The 18,185-nt window shown below is 37.1% G+C and overlaps 1 protein-coding gene across 1 annotated transcript in view; it reads right to left on the bottom strand.

Moving 5' to 3' along the window:
* The window catches only part of EYS (eyes shut homolog), a 686,220-nt gene that overhangs the window by 25,981 nt on the left and 642,054 nt on the right, over nt 1-18,185 (bottom strand). Inside the window, exons 34-37 of the mRNA XM_051613735.1 lie at nt 15,607-15,789; nt 11,170-11,336; nt 10,833-10,977; nt 3,539-3,713 (exon numbers count right to left, since the gene is read on the bottom strand). Coding sequence (XP_051469695.1) covers nt 3,539-3,713; nt 10,833-10,977; nt 11,170-11,336; nt 15,607-15,789 — 670 coding nt within the window. The remainder of the gene's footprint in view (nt 1-3,538; nt 3,714-10,832; nt 10,978-11,169; nt 11,337-15,606; nt 15,790-18,185) is intronic.

Genomic DNA, 18,185 nt, shown 5'->3' with positions numbered 1-18,185 from the left:
TGATAGTGTACCTGAGAGGAAATTGGATAATCTTGAATCCCCTAGTTTTCCAAAGGACTTAATAAGGTGCACTTCACAGCACATGCATCACAAAGGCAGTCAGATAGTTCAGGAAGCAAGATCTTTTAAATTCACAGCTCCCAGAGAAATGCAGCAAAAGATGACTTTCAGTTCTGGAAATTTCAGATACCACTTCAAGTTCTGCAATATTTGTATTTAGGAAGCTCAAGTACGGTTTAATTTAATGTCTTTTTCTTTCTCGTTTGCTGCTTGTCAAATGCTTAACAGTGTCATGCAGTATTCATAGAATGGCTTTCCAGGCTCAAAGTCCCTTGCCAAAGCCAAATAGAGCTCTGAAATAAGTAGCGCAGTTTCTAAATAAGTAACAACAATTTGATGTCACTGTTGATTACAGATCAGATCCTGAAATATATTGTATAACATTAAAAAAAAGATCATGAAAAGTAATTTCATTTTATAAACTATGCAAGCAATGTGTCTGTATGTACTACATGAAATGCTTACCATCAAACCAGAGGTATTTCTTGAACCTCACAGGGAAATAACTATAGGTTCTAAAGGATTTTTGGAACAAGTTGGAAGGTTTGCTTATATCCAATATTCAGACACCTGAATTTAGATGGCTACATGTAACATGGGCATATACTCAATGATCACGTATCAGAGGCTCAAACAATTTTGTATTGTATTGGAACTAAAAGATGCTGAGCAATAGAGGAGATCTCTAAATAAAAGTAGCTTTAAGTTCAGGCAGTGGAAAACTAAGTATTGATGGAAAGCAGTCTATTTTCATCCTAAAAGGTAAAAATAGAGTTTGAAGAAATTAAGATTGGAAGGAAATTAACTATATTTAAATAAAAAGAACAGAATGCTGCAAAAGTGTCTAGTAAATAAGCCAAATCGAATGACAATTTTTAGATAGCAGACCCACCCCCGAAAGTGGAAACTTTTATTGATCTAAACCACAACAATTAAATAGAGAAACACCTTTCCCCTTACAAACTATAGAAGTATGTCCTTGCATTGAAGATGGGTTCCACTGTTGCACTGATAATTGGTTCTAATTGAATCTAACCTAATAAAGAAAGTACAGCATCTCATTTTATCGCTGTACCATAGTATGATTTAATTTCTTATAACTAAATGGTTAGTGCTTTTAAAGCTATAGAACACTGAGAAATCCACATGAGGCTTGGAGATATGAAAGAAGATTTATCCGAGTCCTAAGCTCTTCTGAAGCAGCAGCTGAAGGCTAAATGGTCTACCTCGGGCTATCTAAAGTGACACTACACACTTATGTTTAGTAACTGAATCCCATTCATTCTGTTTGAAGTACACACAAGACAGACATTTTCTCTTACTTCGCCAACAAGCAATAGCCATAACTAAGACATCATAAACAATCTTCTTATACGTAGTTTTCTATTTCCTATGATTCTGTTGCATAAATAATGGATTATATTAATGTAACTTGGACATAAATTTCTTCATTTTATTATTCAATATTTCCTCTTTATTTTGAAAAAACATAGCAGTTCTGCTCTGTTGCTGGCCAGAATGTAAAGTTTAATGCTATATATTGCTGCTTCTATTTAAATCAAAGCATTATCCCTATAGCAACTGATTCTACAGCTAAACAGCACTGCACTCTTTCTGTCAGGGTGGTGAAAGCAAGACATAAAGATAGCTCAAAACAGCAACAAAAACCTCTGGAGAGATCTCTTTGAGGAGAAAAAAATATCTGAACACAAATCCAGTTTCCTTAAGGACTCTGCTCTTCAAAGGAACACTGCCCATTTGAAAACAGAAGTTTCCTCTGAGAAAATGTGACACTATTGACAGCTACTATATTTTGACAAAAATTATATGCATACTACATCCACACCTCTTTGCCAATATTTCACTTTTTTGTGAGAGAGGAAAGTGGCCACTGCTGGTACATGCATGCATATATACACGGTTTGTGAAGAACTAGCTGTCCTGAAATATGAGGAGAGGAAAATAATTCAGCAGTAGATCACTACAAATTAAAAACAAACAAAACCCAGAAAAAGCAAATCACACCCCCCCCTATTTTTAGAACAATCCCTAAACAAATCTGTAATACAAATTATGAAACTATAATGATGAAAAAGAACTTTGCCTATATTAAGCTTCCAATGTAGCTATGTCATCAGCTGCCATTCCAGCCAGCCACCTGCTTTCAGGATATTCTCTAGATGGTGGTGGTGGCTCTGTGTACCTTGTAGGCAAAGCTGGGCAAGTTGCTGAAGTAAGGATTTAGGGTGGTGTAGGTGGGTAAATGGAAGTGGCATTCTTCAGCACACATTTCTGATATGTTTGGTTTTTTTTTGCAGTTTTGGTTTTGTATCTCCTCTAATATGCACATAAGTGAAAAGAATATCACTGTATTTCTTGTTCATCAAAAAGATCAAACTCTGAATGTCAAGTAAGTAACAGTTCTAGAAGTGCAACAGTTGGGACATACAGTAGTGTAACCACTGGAAAGCAATCCCAATGTATATATTTCAAAACATTTCCTTCATTACTTTATTTAAGGTAATTTCAATATGCTCATAAGGGAAATGAGGAGAGAACTGAATGCTACATCTCAAGGGTAAGTTTTCCAAATTTCAGTATAGCCTTACTTGCTTTAGAAGCACTAGTTTTGTATAAGTTTTCTTACAGATGAAGATTTGTCTCAGGAGCAGCAAAAACAATTTCTGTATAATTCTCTCTCTGACACACAGGTAGTGTGTTTTTGGCTCGACAGGTGTGCAACCTCTTTGTAGCACACAGAGGAGAGGTCCTTGCTATTTTGAAGAAGAATCATACATAGAGGCTGCAGAGTGCAAAGGCTTGCTGTCTGCTCTGTTTTCAGGCAGTGTCTTCAAGATGTTTTAAATCAGCACTTTTCTCTTAGCAAAAAAATAATGCAAGTAGGTGTAAATAAATGAAGATATGTGAAAGCACATGAGAGGAAGCAAGTATAATTAATCTTGGCAGATACTTTTAAAATCAAAAGTTCTCCTCAGTGAAGGTTTTACAGCTGAGTTACAAAGTGTTTGAAAACAAGATTTATTACAATGGAAGTGATGACGCATGTCAGCAATTTGGAACTGCAAATGTACTTCCTTTTTGCATGCCTTACAGTCTGGACACTAGGACGAATCTACACTTAGTGATAAAGCATGAAAGACCATAGTCTTGTCTTCTGGGCCAGTTGTCCTCACCACCACATATTATCCCATAGATCAGCCAGGTGAACATCTTATTTGATGAACTGACCTAGTTCAAGCAATTTTAACATGAGATCCTGACTAACACACCTTGTTTTGTTTTAAATGGGTTAAGAAGGTCTTACATGTGAAACTGAAAGAACACTTTAGCAGTTTTTTTTCTTTCTAATAAGGTGATAGGCTCCTGGAGACTTCTGTTATCAAGCCACTAAATTACCATAGTTATTAGTCTAGAGATCAGTCTATGCTACAGTCTACAAACAGATAAATATACTTACTAAACAGTAGAGCCACTTTCTATGCACTTCCCACCATTTTTGCATTTTATTAAACTACATGGGGAACCTTTACACTGTCCAACACTGCGACCAGAATTGGGGTGACCTTCTGGAGTCCCAGGTGATTTAAATTCTTGATTCATGCTGGTACGAACTTGAACATCAAAAATGCAACCTTAAAAGTAGAAAGAAAAAATAAATGAAGTTTAAAACAGATACAGGAAGTCAAACCAAACCAAAGGACAGTGTCAACCCTCAATGAATGAGTTCCACCAGAATGTCTTCAATGAGTAGGCAAACATACCATCTACATGAGCTAAAGGTATGCAGCTATTTTCTGTTAAGACAAATGAGTGGATGGTTTTATATTCCTGCATTTAATGATAGGTAAAACAACAGAAATAATAGACAAGGAATAGACAAAATACAAAGTCAGTGACTAATGAATGACTAGGTGCAATTTTGAGTTTACACATGCATGCTTTTACAGGAATGCATCTATATCAGACAAAAGCACTGAAAAAAACCCCAACAACCCAGAAAAAACGATCAGAAACCAAGAAGTCTGTTTAAAGTAAAATATGTAAGATTCCAGAAAAAACTGTCTAATATAATTCAGGAAAGGAATAAGGACTTAGGCAGAGAAGAACTCCTTCAGGGAAAGACCCAGATTCTCCCCTTAAGTGAAATGGCTCAGTTCCTGGTACACACAGGTCATGTCGCACATGACTGCACTTTAAAGTAGGTATATACTGCTCCTTTAGCCCCTTAATTTCAGAAACGAATTCACAAGTTTAATGTATACTAGTAAGGCAAACACTTCCGTGGTCTGTTACTTAGTCCTGTGGGAAAGTGACCTGTGGCCACAATTACATTATCAACCTTTTAATACTTTCCAAACTGCATCCAGACTGCTGATGAGAAATGGTCTCTAGACAATGTTAAGTGCCTAAATACACTAAAGAATTGTTTGGAAAAGTGATAGTTGTCACAAGCCAACTTTTTGTCAGGGACCATTCTAAGAATTTATTTGTAGAGATGAATGAGTGCCAGTGCCTGGATCTATGCCCTGACTTTTTTTTTAATTTGCTAACACATTGGTATCTCAAGAGAAAACAGAAGCCAAAGCTTCAGAGTGAAGCAGAGATGTTCCCTACTTTCTACTTCCAGGCAGCTCCAGTTTAGCCTCTGGGCTTTCTGGGGATTGTCCCTTTAGACAGTCTTTGCTCTTCCTAGTGACTGCACAGGATAGTTAGCCTTATGGGTCTAACTTAATTAATCAATATTTCTGAATCACATTTCCAGATCCACATGCTTATTTATGAACTGCAAAACTGAATATTATGTCATATTTTTTTTATTAAATCCTAAGTAACTTTTCAGTACATACCTAAACATCCAAGTGATTTAGAGTCACATTTAAAGATAGCCTTAAGCACTTTTGAAATGTCACCCAGATCCGTGTATAAATATATACAATTTTAAACTAAAAATAAGCTTGTGAACCACTTTAGTTAAACCAGTACAGAAATGTATTTGGAAATGCTCATAACTTTCTAAACCTGATTTATACAATTTAGCTGATATGCAGTGAATCATAAGAATAGCAGGTATTCAGCAGTGCCTGCCAAAGGCTTCCTACTTAATATTAAAAGCAGAGAAAGAATATGATATGAAGATTGCAGGTAATCATCACACTGCTTTTTTAAAAAATCACTTAGAAAAGAAAGACTTGCACCTGAAAGACACAATTAATGTCCAATTCTGAATTTTTTACCATAATATTTGTTCTGGAAAAAATAGAAGTAATATTCATAGTAAGGTAACTATTTCAACTACAGTTAGAACAATGCTAGTAAAACTAGCTTTCTTAGACAGGCTTTTTCTGTACTACACACATTTTGCAGTTCTCTTTAAATTGAGACATAACTGGTAATTCAAAGCCTTGTATTAAGCAATTTAAAAATAACCTAGTTATAACTTTAAACCTTCATATTATTGTTTATTTGCTTTTAACAGTGTTGGTTTTAGGATGTCATGTGCTCATTAAAACCTAACAAATATTTCATCTGTTTATCAGTAGCAGATAAAGCATGTTCTGTTCTCCTGAGTCTTGCTGGAGTACTAAGAAAAGGCAGCCCAGAGCTCTGTGTAAACAATGGAAAGCACAGTGAGTACCCAAGAACTGGTAAGGTCACCATGGAAAATAAACTACCATTTGTGTTGATGACTAGTTTAACTCTACCAGCAGAACACCCAGGTAGAAACACTTCTTGAGCACTTGTAAACAAAGCATATAATAGGTACAAGAGGGTTTTGACCAGTTTTGTGAGCTCAACTAAATTTTTCATTTAATTTTCTTATTTCTATTAATTCTTAGTCAGTGGAATGTAGATGAAGGACTCAAAGCAGCAATTTGAGCCTGTTGTAGCATGCACTATACAACCTTCTGCAGAGGGATCAGCTGATGAATGTGCCTTCTTTCTGACCAGAACTCCCTCTGGTCTGCCAGTTCTGGGCCTCTTTTAATGAGAGACTGCCAACTATTCTGAATAGTGGAGAGGTTTTGTGAGACAGCCAAGTTTGCAAGAGAGACTCAGAAGTTTCTGAATTTGTAGGTTAAACTTTGATTCTGAAGATCAGAGTTTGATGCAAGTAAGCTGAAATCAGATGCAGGACATTACACTCACAGAGAATAAACTGCCTTTTTGTCATCTTTTGTCTAGTGACTTCTTAGACCACACTTAGAGCTTTCTATCAGGCTTTTTTTACTTTCAATTTAATTTATAGCTTTCATCCTAATCAAGCAGAGCTCAGAAGCCACGAAAGAGCCACCAAGAAAGGGCTAAGGAAACTTCATAGATAATATAAAAATATATGACTTTGTTATTCAGCTTTCATTTTTTTTTTCTGATATATATGCAGCAAGAGAGCTGACAGAAATAGATACATAGATAAACTGTGGTCTATCTCAACACAGTACTGAATTTACACATTGTTAAGATTCTACCTGTCCTAAAGTGCTTTGTTCTTTTCTTGTTTTTCTTGACCACTTTTGAGTAGTGGTCTGGTAGTCTAAAAGATAAGATGGACCTGACAATGACTACCTAGTGCTGCTCTGATCCAAAGAACCAAAAGGTGTGTATGAGTCATATGAAACTGTGATGTAAGAAGCAAAAACTACTTGAGAAGTCACTTTCCTTCTGTGACATCTGTGATGCAGGAACATAAAGCAAAGCAGTCTTTGCCCTGGCAGACTTGCAGTGTATTCTGGCGTATTATGAACATAAGCCTTGACCACAAGGCTATATCTATATCTAGATCTACTTGGAACTTAACTGAGTTCTGGGTTTACTTTATTTTAAAAAGTGACCGAAGCAGCTGGAATTTTATTTACTTCTTTGCAAAATAATTTATACGAAGAGGTGGCTCTTCCAGTGTGAAAGAAGTTCCTCAACAGTTCACCTTTATGGTCAAAACTTCTTTTGTCTTTTTACTTTCCTACTTAACATTATTTGCTGTCAAACAGGTTGCTTTTATAGCTGTACTTCATCGTATTTATGAACAGGATCACAAGAACAATCAGTTCCTCCTCCCTCTCTGCTCTTCACTTATTTCTGGATGAATGCCCTTTTCTACAGCAATTGCTTCTATGGCTAGAGACTGAATCCTGCCACAATGGTAGCATGGATTACGAAACATCAGAAATTTCCCTTTTTTTTTCTCCCTGACACCAGATTTTTCTCTGCCTGTCTCAGAGATGTAAGATTTGGAAATTCAGCTCTAACTTCTGCCCTTTTCCAAATAATACTCATCTCATTTTCTGCAGGTGAGTCATAGAGTTTAGTTGTGCAGATCTGAACGTGAGGCTGTTGATTTTATACTCCACTTCAGACTGTAGATAATGAGCAGGCTGAATCCCTTTGGTCCCAAGACTTGCAGCTACCTAAAACTCATGCTGACTTTTTAAAACAGCTGCAGTATGCTCTGCTACACACCTCAGAAAACTCTCAAAGATCCCTTAATTACACCATTACAAAACAATGAAGAAAAGCTGGACACTTAAGTAAACTATACTACCACTTTTCCATTTACAAAAGGCTTCTGTAAGCCCACAAGGAGCAACAAAAGCTCAAAGTTCAGGGCACCTCAAACTCGGCATGAACTTGGCTGCTTCATCTGAGCTCTATCTTTACTAGTTTCTTCAGCTTCTCATAGGGGATGAAGAAAGTTTTCTAAATTGCTCAAGATACCATCAAACATTCTTCAGCCTAATAAAAGAATCTGTAGGTGTGTGCTGGTTTGGTTCTGGCATGGTTTTTGGTAGCAGGGGAGGGGCCCCAGGGTTGGCTCCTGTAAGAAGCAACTAAAAGCTCCCCAGTTCAGGTGGCCAAGGCCAGGTCCTTAAGACAATTGATGGGCCTCTGTGATTAACATATGAAAAAACAGATACAAGACCTGAGAGCAGAAAGCAAAGGGTTAGCTGTGCTAGAGAGGTGAAAGGCAGTGTCAGGTTGAAGATAGCGAGGTTGGTGAGGAAGAAGGGGGAAGAAGGTGCCTAAGTAGAAGTTCCCCTGCATCCCACGTGAAGATGGCAGGCTGTCCCCCTGCATTCATGCAGGAACATTCTTTGACGGCACCAGGAGGGGCAAATGTGGATTTGCTGACAGTGGACTTGGATCATGCAGCCATGAAGGACCCCCTGCCAGGGGAGGTGACTGTTCCTGTGACTCTGTGGGAAGCACATGCTGGAGGAGCTTGCTCCTGACCTCGTGGCAAGGATTCATGGAGAGGGTCGCGAAGGACTCTCTCCCATAGGAGGACTGTAAGGAATCCTCCCTGAGGAGGAAGGAGCAGCAGGAACCATCAGCCTGTGAACTGACCCTAAACCCCATTCCCTGTCCCCCTGTGCTGCTGGGTTGAAGGAGGGAGAGAAACTGGGAACAAAGTGATTTGGGCCCAGGAACAAGGGAGGGGTGGGGTGACATACGCGAGCCCTGCTCTTTGTGTTGTCTGTGTCCTGTGTGTGTTTGATTAGTGTGAAATTAAATTATTATTTTTTCCCCAAGTTGAGTCTGTTTTACCTGTGACTTGTCTTGACCCATGAGCTTCTAGCTGGCCTTTGTCCTCCCCATCCCAGTGCATGTGTGTGGGGGGAGCTGAGCGAGAGGCGACGTGGCTGGTTCTTTGTTGTCGTGTTAGGGCCAAACTACGACAAGGTGTTGATCGCCAAATTTCCTACACTTAGAGTTCCCAATCTTTTAATTATTAAATTACAGCTTTTTAAAGACATGTATTTTCATTTTCCTCCTCCCCAATAGAAATCACTTGAACAACTGCATGCAAGTAAGGGAGAAAATGGTCTGAAGCAGCAGCTGTACAGAGTAAAAATCCTAAATGACTGCATACTGATCCAGAGGAGAGTTAGTCTGCAGCACCAAGGCTGATCTCAATGTTTCTTGGTCCAATAGTGATTGCTTACAAAAGGAGATGTACACCCTGGTATTAGAAACAAAATGGTTTTAATAAATCATGTCCTTAAAAGCAGACAACAGCTTTCCAAATGCCTGAGTACTTTAATCAACTATGTGCTAGATAAATTTATCTTGACTGTCACTTCCAGCGTTCTTCTGTGGGCTCCCTATAGCTGCAGATCAGCTGAAGTAAAATGGTTCAAATTTTTTTTATGTTAGCGGTACTGCACTTCTCACTTTGGAGAAAGGCTAATGGAGGTTTATTTCTGATCCTGAGAGCTGAAACTGGGGAGATTTATGAGTTAGAACAACAAATGAGATGCTGACTAGATAAGAAAATGTCATAGGAAATCAGGCATAGGGAAGCTAATAGCTTCCTTGAAAGTCAATATGCTCTGGGCAGGACAGAAGCTGCTGCCGGGCACTGGAGCATGGAATGAATTAGCAGATACAGTAGACTTAATACTGTGAATGCTAGAAAAATGAGAAAATGTTTATGTGCTACATGTTGGACAAAATTATTTTTAAACAGTTAGAACAATTAATAAATAGTATGCTAATTAACAGTATATGAACTTTAAAGTATTTTTCTATTTTTGGAAGAAAACTCATCCTGCATTTGTAGAAATTTGGCCATGGCAATACAGTTGCAACATGAGGAACCAGCAAAATTTTGTGGTTAAAGTGAAGCACCAGAGATTCCCCTTGGTCACCGCTAGCTTCAACATGTCTATAGAAAAAGCCAGGAATATTTAACAAATATTGACACTATTAAAATACTTGCATAGACATTATGGTTTATGATATGCCAATTTGCAACCAAGATATGAAAATTGTAACTATTCAACCCATGCTTCCTGAAAAGATGGAGACAGATGAATTGTTAATTCATACGACTTTCTAAGTGAAAAGCTGATTACAGCATAAGAAACTTGATTTTGAGGAAGTTTCTGTGTAAGAAGTAAAAGTAAGGTAATGGCTGGTAAAGATGCAATTGTGTGGTACTAGTAGAAATGTAGTGTAAAAGCATATGAAAGTGAATATTATTGCTATGCTTGCCTTTTGTAATGTGCCCCTGATTTTATAACTGAGAACTGAAACTTTGCTCTGCTATGGCAAAATGTTTTCAATTGAAAGGCTTTCCAGTGCTTAAAATAAACTGAAGTTTAACTTACAAATATTGGACACATTATTTCTATGAAAGTAAGGAATGCATATGCAGAAGTTTTGTGAACAAATCCTTTGTTTCAATCCTGATCCAACTGATAGGAGTTGAATTAAGATTTCTAGAGAGCTTCAGGTATCAGTTTTGATGTAGGAGTTATTATCTGCTGGTTAAATAGGTGAAATAGTCTTAATATGAATTACTTAGGTCTTGTCTAGAGACCTAGGTCACAATGTCAGGAAAAAAAAAATCAGATTTCATAATAACCTATCTGAAAGAAGCTTTCAGCATAGAAATGATTACCCAGACCAGCACTACCTGTAATAATGGTCAGAGCTTGCTGAGAGAAGAATCTAAACTGCTTTATGCAGAGAAAGGAAGCCCTTTTGGAGGGATGGTGTAGAACAGAGGCAGATGGAAATAAATGATACAATGGCAAACTTTCAGAAACAGTACTAGAAAAACTTCGCAAAGCCTCTCTTTGCATCATGTTTCTTAATTATTGTAGTGAAATAATGAAAAAGCCACAGGAATCTCAGCCAAGGAGATTCTAGTTTGCTTCCTTGTAAGACAGGGATTTTTGATCTTTATTTCTTAGGCAGCTGAAACAATCCAGTGCATGTTTTAAAAGGAATTGAAACAGTATAATCTTTACCTTGAAAGCCATTCATAAATCTGGATCCCCTTGGTAGGAGTTCTGGAGTGTACTCTTGATAGCCTCCTAAATAAAACTGACTGAAGACGTTGAGTCCAACCAGTCTCCCAGGAGAAGTGACAGTTTTATTTTTCTGATCATCCACCTTTCAATGAAACATTTATATTTGTTACAACAAAGGAATTCACCTAATTCATGAACACCTTTTAATGAACAGAGTTCCGCAAACTTAACAAGGAAACTCAAAAGTAGTTTTTAAACTTACCATATAAAATGTGAAAAAGAACCAAAACACTTCTATCTAAAAGCTATCTTTCTAAGGGAAACAATTTCTTACCTTCAGCCAGCCTTTCTGGAGACATCTGCCAAGATGGATGACATGAATATTGAGTGTCAGATCAAGTGGTCTACTAATGATAGTTGCTGTGCCAGAACCTAGATTGTAGCTATATACTACTCTGCCACTACGGAGGCCTAAAACCAAGAAATCATCTCCATTTAGACCTGAAAAGACAAAAATAGCATAACTACTTATTCCAGCATTTAGTGAATCCTGATGCATAAAATATGGTTCATATCCATTGAAAATATATCAGTTTAGGAAAACTCTATCCAGAAAGGTTTTAAGTTTTGTATATATTTTTAATATTCTCTGTTTAACTTGTAATACATTTGCAGTATTCTTCTGGATTTAAAATAGAAACTGCAGAGACATTTGAAAGTATTTACAGGCTTTTTGAAGGAAGTTATTTTTCACACTAGAGTAGGTTAGTGACATCCACAAATACCTTTGACTCTGGTGAATTTAGCAGTTATTGCTCTTCCCTCCCCCGTAACATTAATACATTTTCAACACTCTCCAAAACCTCAAAAAATGCTAATTGAAATTCTAATTTGCATGTGAGAATAGCCCATGTCTTAAAGCTATTTTGGCATATTTCCAACTTTCACAGTACGCACTTTAACGGCCCCAAAAACTTGAGGGCACCTGCTCCTATGAGGTAAGGGGAGCAACAGGGATACTGGCCTAAGGAAGCCCTAGCAGCTTCTAACAAGCTTGGTTAGGTGCCCTTGACCCAACAATGCCTGGAGACTTTATTGCTGCTGTCCCTGATTAGGGAAGGTCTAGAGCATTTGTTACTGAAGTTTCTCTAAGTCAGAACAGCTGTATCATTTAATTCTCTGAAGTCTTCTTAAACTTTCAAGTTAGAACTAATTCCTTTGAAAACTGGCAATAAATAATCTAATGTCTTTACATTTAGGACTACACGTTGTACGTGTAGCCTGTGCTTTTCAGGTACTATCCTAGAAAATCTTATTTGAAGGATTTTAAATCTGACATAAAGCTTGTGAGTAAGAATTCAGTTTCTGGACCAATTCCTGATCATCCATGTAGATGGATTTTTACACTGACATGTCTGAAGAGAATTCAATACCTCTTCTCATGTAGGCAAGAGTAGAACTATTGTTAATTAGAGAAAACTTGTTTATTTTTACAAACCTTGCTCTTTCTTTTGCATGTACTCTTTGTATGGTAAAAGAACTGGGATACAAACAAAAATAGAAGGGAAGAATATTCTCAGTCTTGGATTGGGACGTGTTGAATTGAAATTCAAAGCCATCAATTTCTTTTTACAACTCTCCTGTGAATTCAAGCAATTCAGTGCTCAATTTCATGCCAGTAAGCTGTGTTTTATTTGCTATTTTCTTCTGTTTTCATAAGGCTATCTTATTTTGTATTAGTTTTAGGGAAGGTCTCTTATTTGTTCTTGCAGTGTCATATGGTGATGCTAATTTCAGCCATGTAACTTGATGCCCCTGCCCTGAGTGCGTGGGGAGTTTGCTTCATTTGCAAAAGATAAAGTGGACTTTTCCCCACAAGAAGCAATGATAAATATAGCTCATCCTCACACTGAAGCTCTGCATACTGTTTTTTCACAGCCAAAACTGCCATGTTCCCCTTACCTTGCATACTGCATTATTAATGTGGAGAGGGAACAATGCTCTACTTTTTCTATACAGAGATTTGATTTTTCTATAGTTATTATTTTGGTGCAACATGAATATTCATAAAAAGAAAAGATTATTCAAAAGAATTTCAATACACAGCCTCTGTACAAAGTGTACAGTTATATACAGTTTAATAGAACACAAACACTGTTCATTTTTATTATAATTATTTGTTCATGACTGAATGAAGCCCCATTGCCTTCAGTTACCCTGGCACATTACCAGTGAAGGACTTCCAAACTGTAAATAACAACCTTTTTTTCTTCTTTTTTTTTTTTTTTTTTAGTCAGTCCCAAAGTTGCTATTTTCAGCAGTGTCCACAATGTACTTGTGTGATTTGGCCTGCAAAACTAGGGGAGGCACATTAATGACAAAGTGTTATTTAAAATGATCTGTGCATTTTTAAAATTCTTTTTTGGAAATTAACTACATGAAAGAAATGCAACAGTGTCACCATCCCAAAACACTGAGGAAAATTTTAATTAATAGTTTGCATAAATGAGACAGCATTTAACTGCTCTGTTGTTTTTTTATTCTTTTTGTCTTACTCTTTGTCTTCACGAAGGATGGAAAAGAAATCAGACTCTCAAATAGGCTTCAAAGAAATCAGGCCATCTTAAATTCACATTATTTTTATGGATTTCTGATCCATTTATTTAGAGACTTAATAATACTTCCCTACAGCAAGGGCACAGGCTGTGAAAAAGCTCAAGCTCCTCACAATGAGAGCACTGTTTCTTGATACTTTGTAAAAGTGAATTGTTAGAACAACAGCATGTCCTTTGAAATAAGCCAAGAACTCTCGGTAAGAAATACTGCTTTCTGGTAATTAATATGGCAGTTATTCTGTCTCCCCAGCCATGGAGAAAATAAATAAAACTGCTACTCAGCAATTTACCAAGCACCTCATTTTTTCTCAGCTTCACTGACACCTGGAGCTCTGCTGCCCACCCATCATTTGACATAGGGCTGCAGAAATGCATTACTACTATATGGCAGTGTTCATGAAAGAAATTATATGCAAGATAAAAGAAGCCAGGCTTCCACCTGACAACTACATAATAAGCCCAGAATGCTACTATTCTAGTTAATAAAAATGACACCAGTAAAAAATTTTTTATTCAGTTCATCTCAATATGGTTGCAAGACCTATACTTCATAATGACTTTGACATTACAGGGTACATTCTGTGGGCAGGTTCATTGCAAGCAAAATGTAACAGGCTTAATTATATCACAGACATATAAACTGCCAAGCCCTCCTAAGCAAACATAAAACATTTCAATAGACTAACAGTGTACCACAGGGAGAAGGCAGAAGCAGCCCCAAAGTGTACAGAACCTTAAATAAAGAAAATTAACAGACCTAAGAATATATCAAATATATCAACACAGTAAATGGAGGATACCCTGTATCTTATTCAGATGATGTATTGCAGTTGATGTGTGCAATATATATGTGACTGCATAAGCCCCCACACCCCGGCAACTGGTTTTTAATACTGCAGTTTGAGATCTCACTATCTTAAAATGGCTAGTAACACTTTCTTCCGCCTTTCATCTTCCTGCAGTATTAGTTTTCTGATGCTGTTCTGCGTAAGCATAGGTTCCCATACCTGTCAAACTCTCATGATGTTTTGGATAAGGTAAAGACTTTTATTTACATCCCTAAATCACTTTTCTGCTGTGATGGGTTTAGACCTAAAGACACATTACCAAACCTCCCTCCTAGGCTTCAACAATCTCATAGGACAGTTCCCAATGCAAAAGTTAGCTCATGCTCCAATTGAAGAAACAATTCAGGAAAAAAAAAAAAGTATTAAATATGAAGTAATTTCTACCCTAACTGCTTTAAGTCTGCATTAACGTGTCATTAAATTTTTCTCAACTTTCATCAGTACTATGTGTTCTGGGCTGACAGTAATGCTAAGATGGACAGAACACAAATAGTATTACTGTTTCACCAGATTTCAGTGCTAAGGACATGTCAGTCTGCCACAGTGGGTTGCTATGAAGAGGTACCTAAATTATTGGTACAAATGTTGTAGTAACAGGATTTATATCACCTTTTTAAAATAGATTCATATGACCTGCTTCTAAGCTATGTTAATCAGATCAAGTTGAATACTTCACTATACAAATTGCAGCACAACGTATTCATAGCTAGCTTGGGTTATACTACATTGAGTGATCTCAGGGGTTAGGGTCTCATATTGTATGTAAATAGCAAAGTCCAGATCTGGCTGCCACAGGATTGGATTTCAAAGATTTCTGTGGGCCATGGAAGTGCCCACTGTGACAACAGTAGCAACTCATGGCTGCTTCTGCAGCAGGTTGAGGACACAAGAAGAAACAGCAGGGTGGCTGTGGCACGTTGGATGAATGAATTGATTTTCCAATAAAGCATCAGTGGAAGAAGACTTGAGGCAGCAAGTCTCAAAACTGGGAACTAAATAAATGTATTCAATAATGAAATTAAAGTTTACAACCAAAAAGAGAACCTTAATCTTCTGGTTCCCATTTATTTTTTTCAGAAATATTCTACTTGAAGTGTAACTACTAGAAGCTGTTATACTCCTCCTTAATGAAAAGAAACATTTATACAATCTGATTGTTTACAAGTCAATAAGGTATTTAAGAGATTATTTTTATCCTAATGAAATTATATTTTTAAAAAATCAATAAAAAGCTGTGTATATTTTTATCCTACTTGTTTAATGAATATGTGAAAGACTATAAGGATAGGTAATAAAAACAAAGCTTACCTTGGCCCTTCTGTCCAGTGAAAAAAATCAAGTTATCTTGTAAAGCTGAGCGGTGGTTTGCCAACTGAAATTTCAAGCGGAATTCAAAGTAGAAGGTGATATTTGGGATTGCAGAATAAGCTAGGAATGAGGTATAGCCGAAGACATCTGTGCCACTGAAACTAGGCTGGCTAATATTAATAACTGGATTAAAGAAAAAGAAATCCAGTGTTAGGGCAAATTCTTTAACATATTTATTTGCAAGTTCTATTTAAACAGCCCAGTTTAGAACTTAAAAACTAAAAATATTAAAATACTGACATTTTGGTATGTTGTCATACTGTACACACATGCGGATAGTTTGGCTTTTCTCTGAGAGTAATCTCTATTTCTTTGCTTTGTAAATACTTATTTTACAACTGAATTATTGACAATTACTGCCATCTCCTGGATTCTAGATAGCATTGTTACAAATAGAAGTACACTGCAGTATTTATTCAAAACTCAGACAAAAGAAACTATACAAAGAAATTATCCTGTTAAAAGAAACACCATCTCTGGCTCACATCTGAGTGCAAGTGAGTAAAAGGCTGTGCTGCAGAGTTTAAGGAATAATAACTCTTCACAGACAGAGAAATAATAAAAAGAAACAAGGGGTAATGATTTTAAACTGAAAGAGGGCAGATTTAGGTTAGATATTAGGAACAAATTCTTTACTATGAGGGTACTAGTAAGGCACTGGAATAGGTTGCCCAGGGAGGTTGTGGAAGCCCCCTCCCTGGAGGTGTTTAAGGTCAGGTTGGATGAGGCTTGTGCAGCCTGGTCTAGTGTGATGTGTCCCTGCTCATAACAGGGAGGTTGGAACCTGATGATCTTTAAGGTCCCTGCCAACCTTAATCACGTTACGATTCTGATTCTACAAATGGATGAATTTACAGCACAGTGAATAGGACCTACACGAATTACATTGTTCACATTATTCACTTCATAATTTAAACTGTCTGAATATTAAGGAATTGAGTATTTTAAAATGTGTAACTTACAGTATTTTTTGAAAATTATTTAACCTTTTTAAACTCTCATTTATGTTCAATTTAATGCAAATTTCCTTTATGTTGTACACTGACCAAGCAAAGCACATACCTTTTTCTAAAATACCTTTGCCAACTATATACTCCTCTTTCCTCCAAAGCTGTGAAGGCCGCAAGGTCATTTAAACACCTACTAGTTTTGTGACACATAAATGTATAATTTATTCTCAGAAAAACTGCACATTAAAAAAGTACATCAAATCAAGGATGCATATATATCTTTACCGGTAACCAGTCAACACAGCACTGGTACCAAGGACTCTGTTGGAGCTGAGCAGCCAGGCTTCTGTAGTCGATTCCTGTAGTTGAAGCCCAGGGCAGAGATAACATAAAATGCTGGTTTTGACAAAAGTGAAAAACAGAAGGGGAAGAATAGCTGAGTAAAGCTTAATCCTGAAAGACTGGGGCTAAATTTAAAAGAGTTGAGCAGTTATCTCCAAACAACCTGACTACCAAATTTGGCTGATCCAGTAGGATACTCCTAAGGCAGTAGGAGGCATTGGGGGAGGAAGGAATACATAGCTGCACCATGTACAAACCAGATTGGGAAGTGCTAGTAAAGAATTATAATCTTCTCCAAGTAAATCTGTGTTAGCCTAAGTACCTTTAAGCATCTGGCCTTAAATACTTACAGGGTGGGAGAAACAATGACACATAAATGTGAAAATTATGTAATAATCTCTAGTTTCTGGAATCTGGTTCTAAATTTGCAACCTGGGAAAACTGCCATATTGGCACTGAAGTGGCAGACAACACCGTAGTATCTGCCTCTGACAAAAGGTGCAGACGTAGGCTCTGACAAACCTCTTCTAGCACAGACTCAGAGTCTGCAGCAGTACAGAGTGTCCTGTCCCATTTATTAAGTACTACTTCACATGTGGCACATTATGCCTTGTTCTGTGATTTTAAACGGGAGCCAGGAAATTTCCATATGAAACAGTGGGTTTGCCCTAATTAGAAGAAAACTGGCAATAAGCTTGTTCTCAACCTAGTTTGAATGTCTCAACATAACCTCCAGTCTCAGACCTTTATGAGTCATGTGCATTGGAGGAAAACCATAACTTTAACATACTTAAATTTTGTGTTGGTTACAATCCATTAGTATTCGCTCAGATTACCTGAACTTGCCTGAGGGAGGCTCAAATTCTGCATTTTTAGCTTCTCAGGAAGCTATAAGACACAGGCAGCTCATTTAATACGAAGTATTCTTCCTTTTACTTTTCTTCATATCTCTCTATATATTTAATAAAGCACAAAATATTTAAGAGACAAGAAGATTTCAAAGTAACGGAAGCCTTTGTGTTTGTTGTCTTTTTCTGCTCCCCTTTATAATGGAAAAGGCAAAGTCTAGCACGTGCCTCCACAGAGCCAGGTATTTTGGTTTGCTTACAGAGATCACTGACGACTCTATTCCTGACAAGGTATTCCTGGCAAGGTAAAATGCTGTTCTCAGGATGAAATATGCCATTGCCTCAGCTGTTTTCTTGTTATTTTCTTGCCTTTTTACTT

The sequence above is a fragment of the Apus apus genome, chromosome 3 (assembly GCF_020740795.1).
Source record: "Apus apus isolate bApuApu2 chromosome 3, bApuApu2.pri.cur, whole genome shotgun sequence".
Lineage (NCBI taxonomy): Eukaryota > Metazoa > Chordata > Aves > Apodiformes > Apodidae > Apus > Apus apus.
This window is presented reverse-complemented; position numbering and strand designations above follow the sequence as displayed.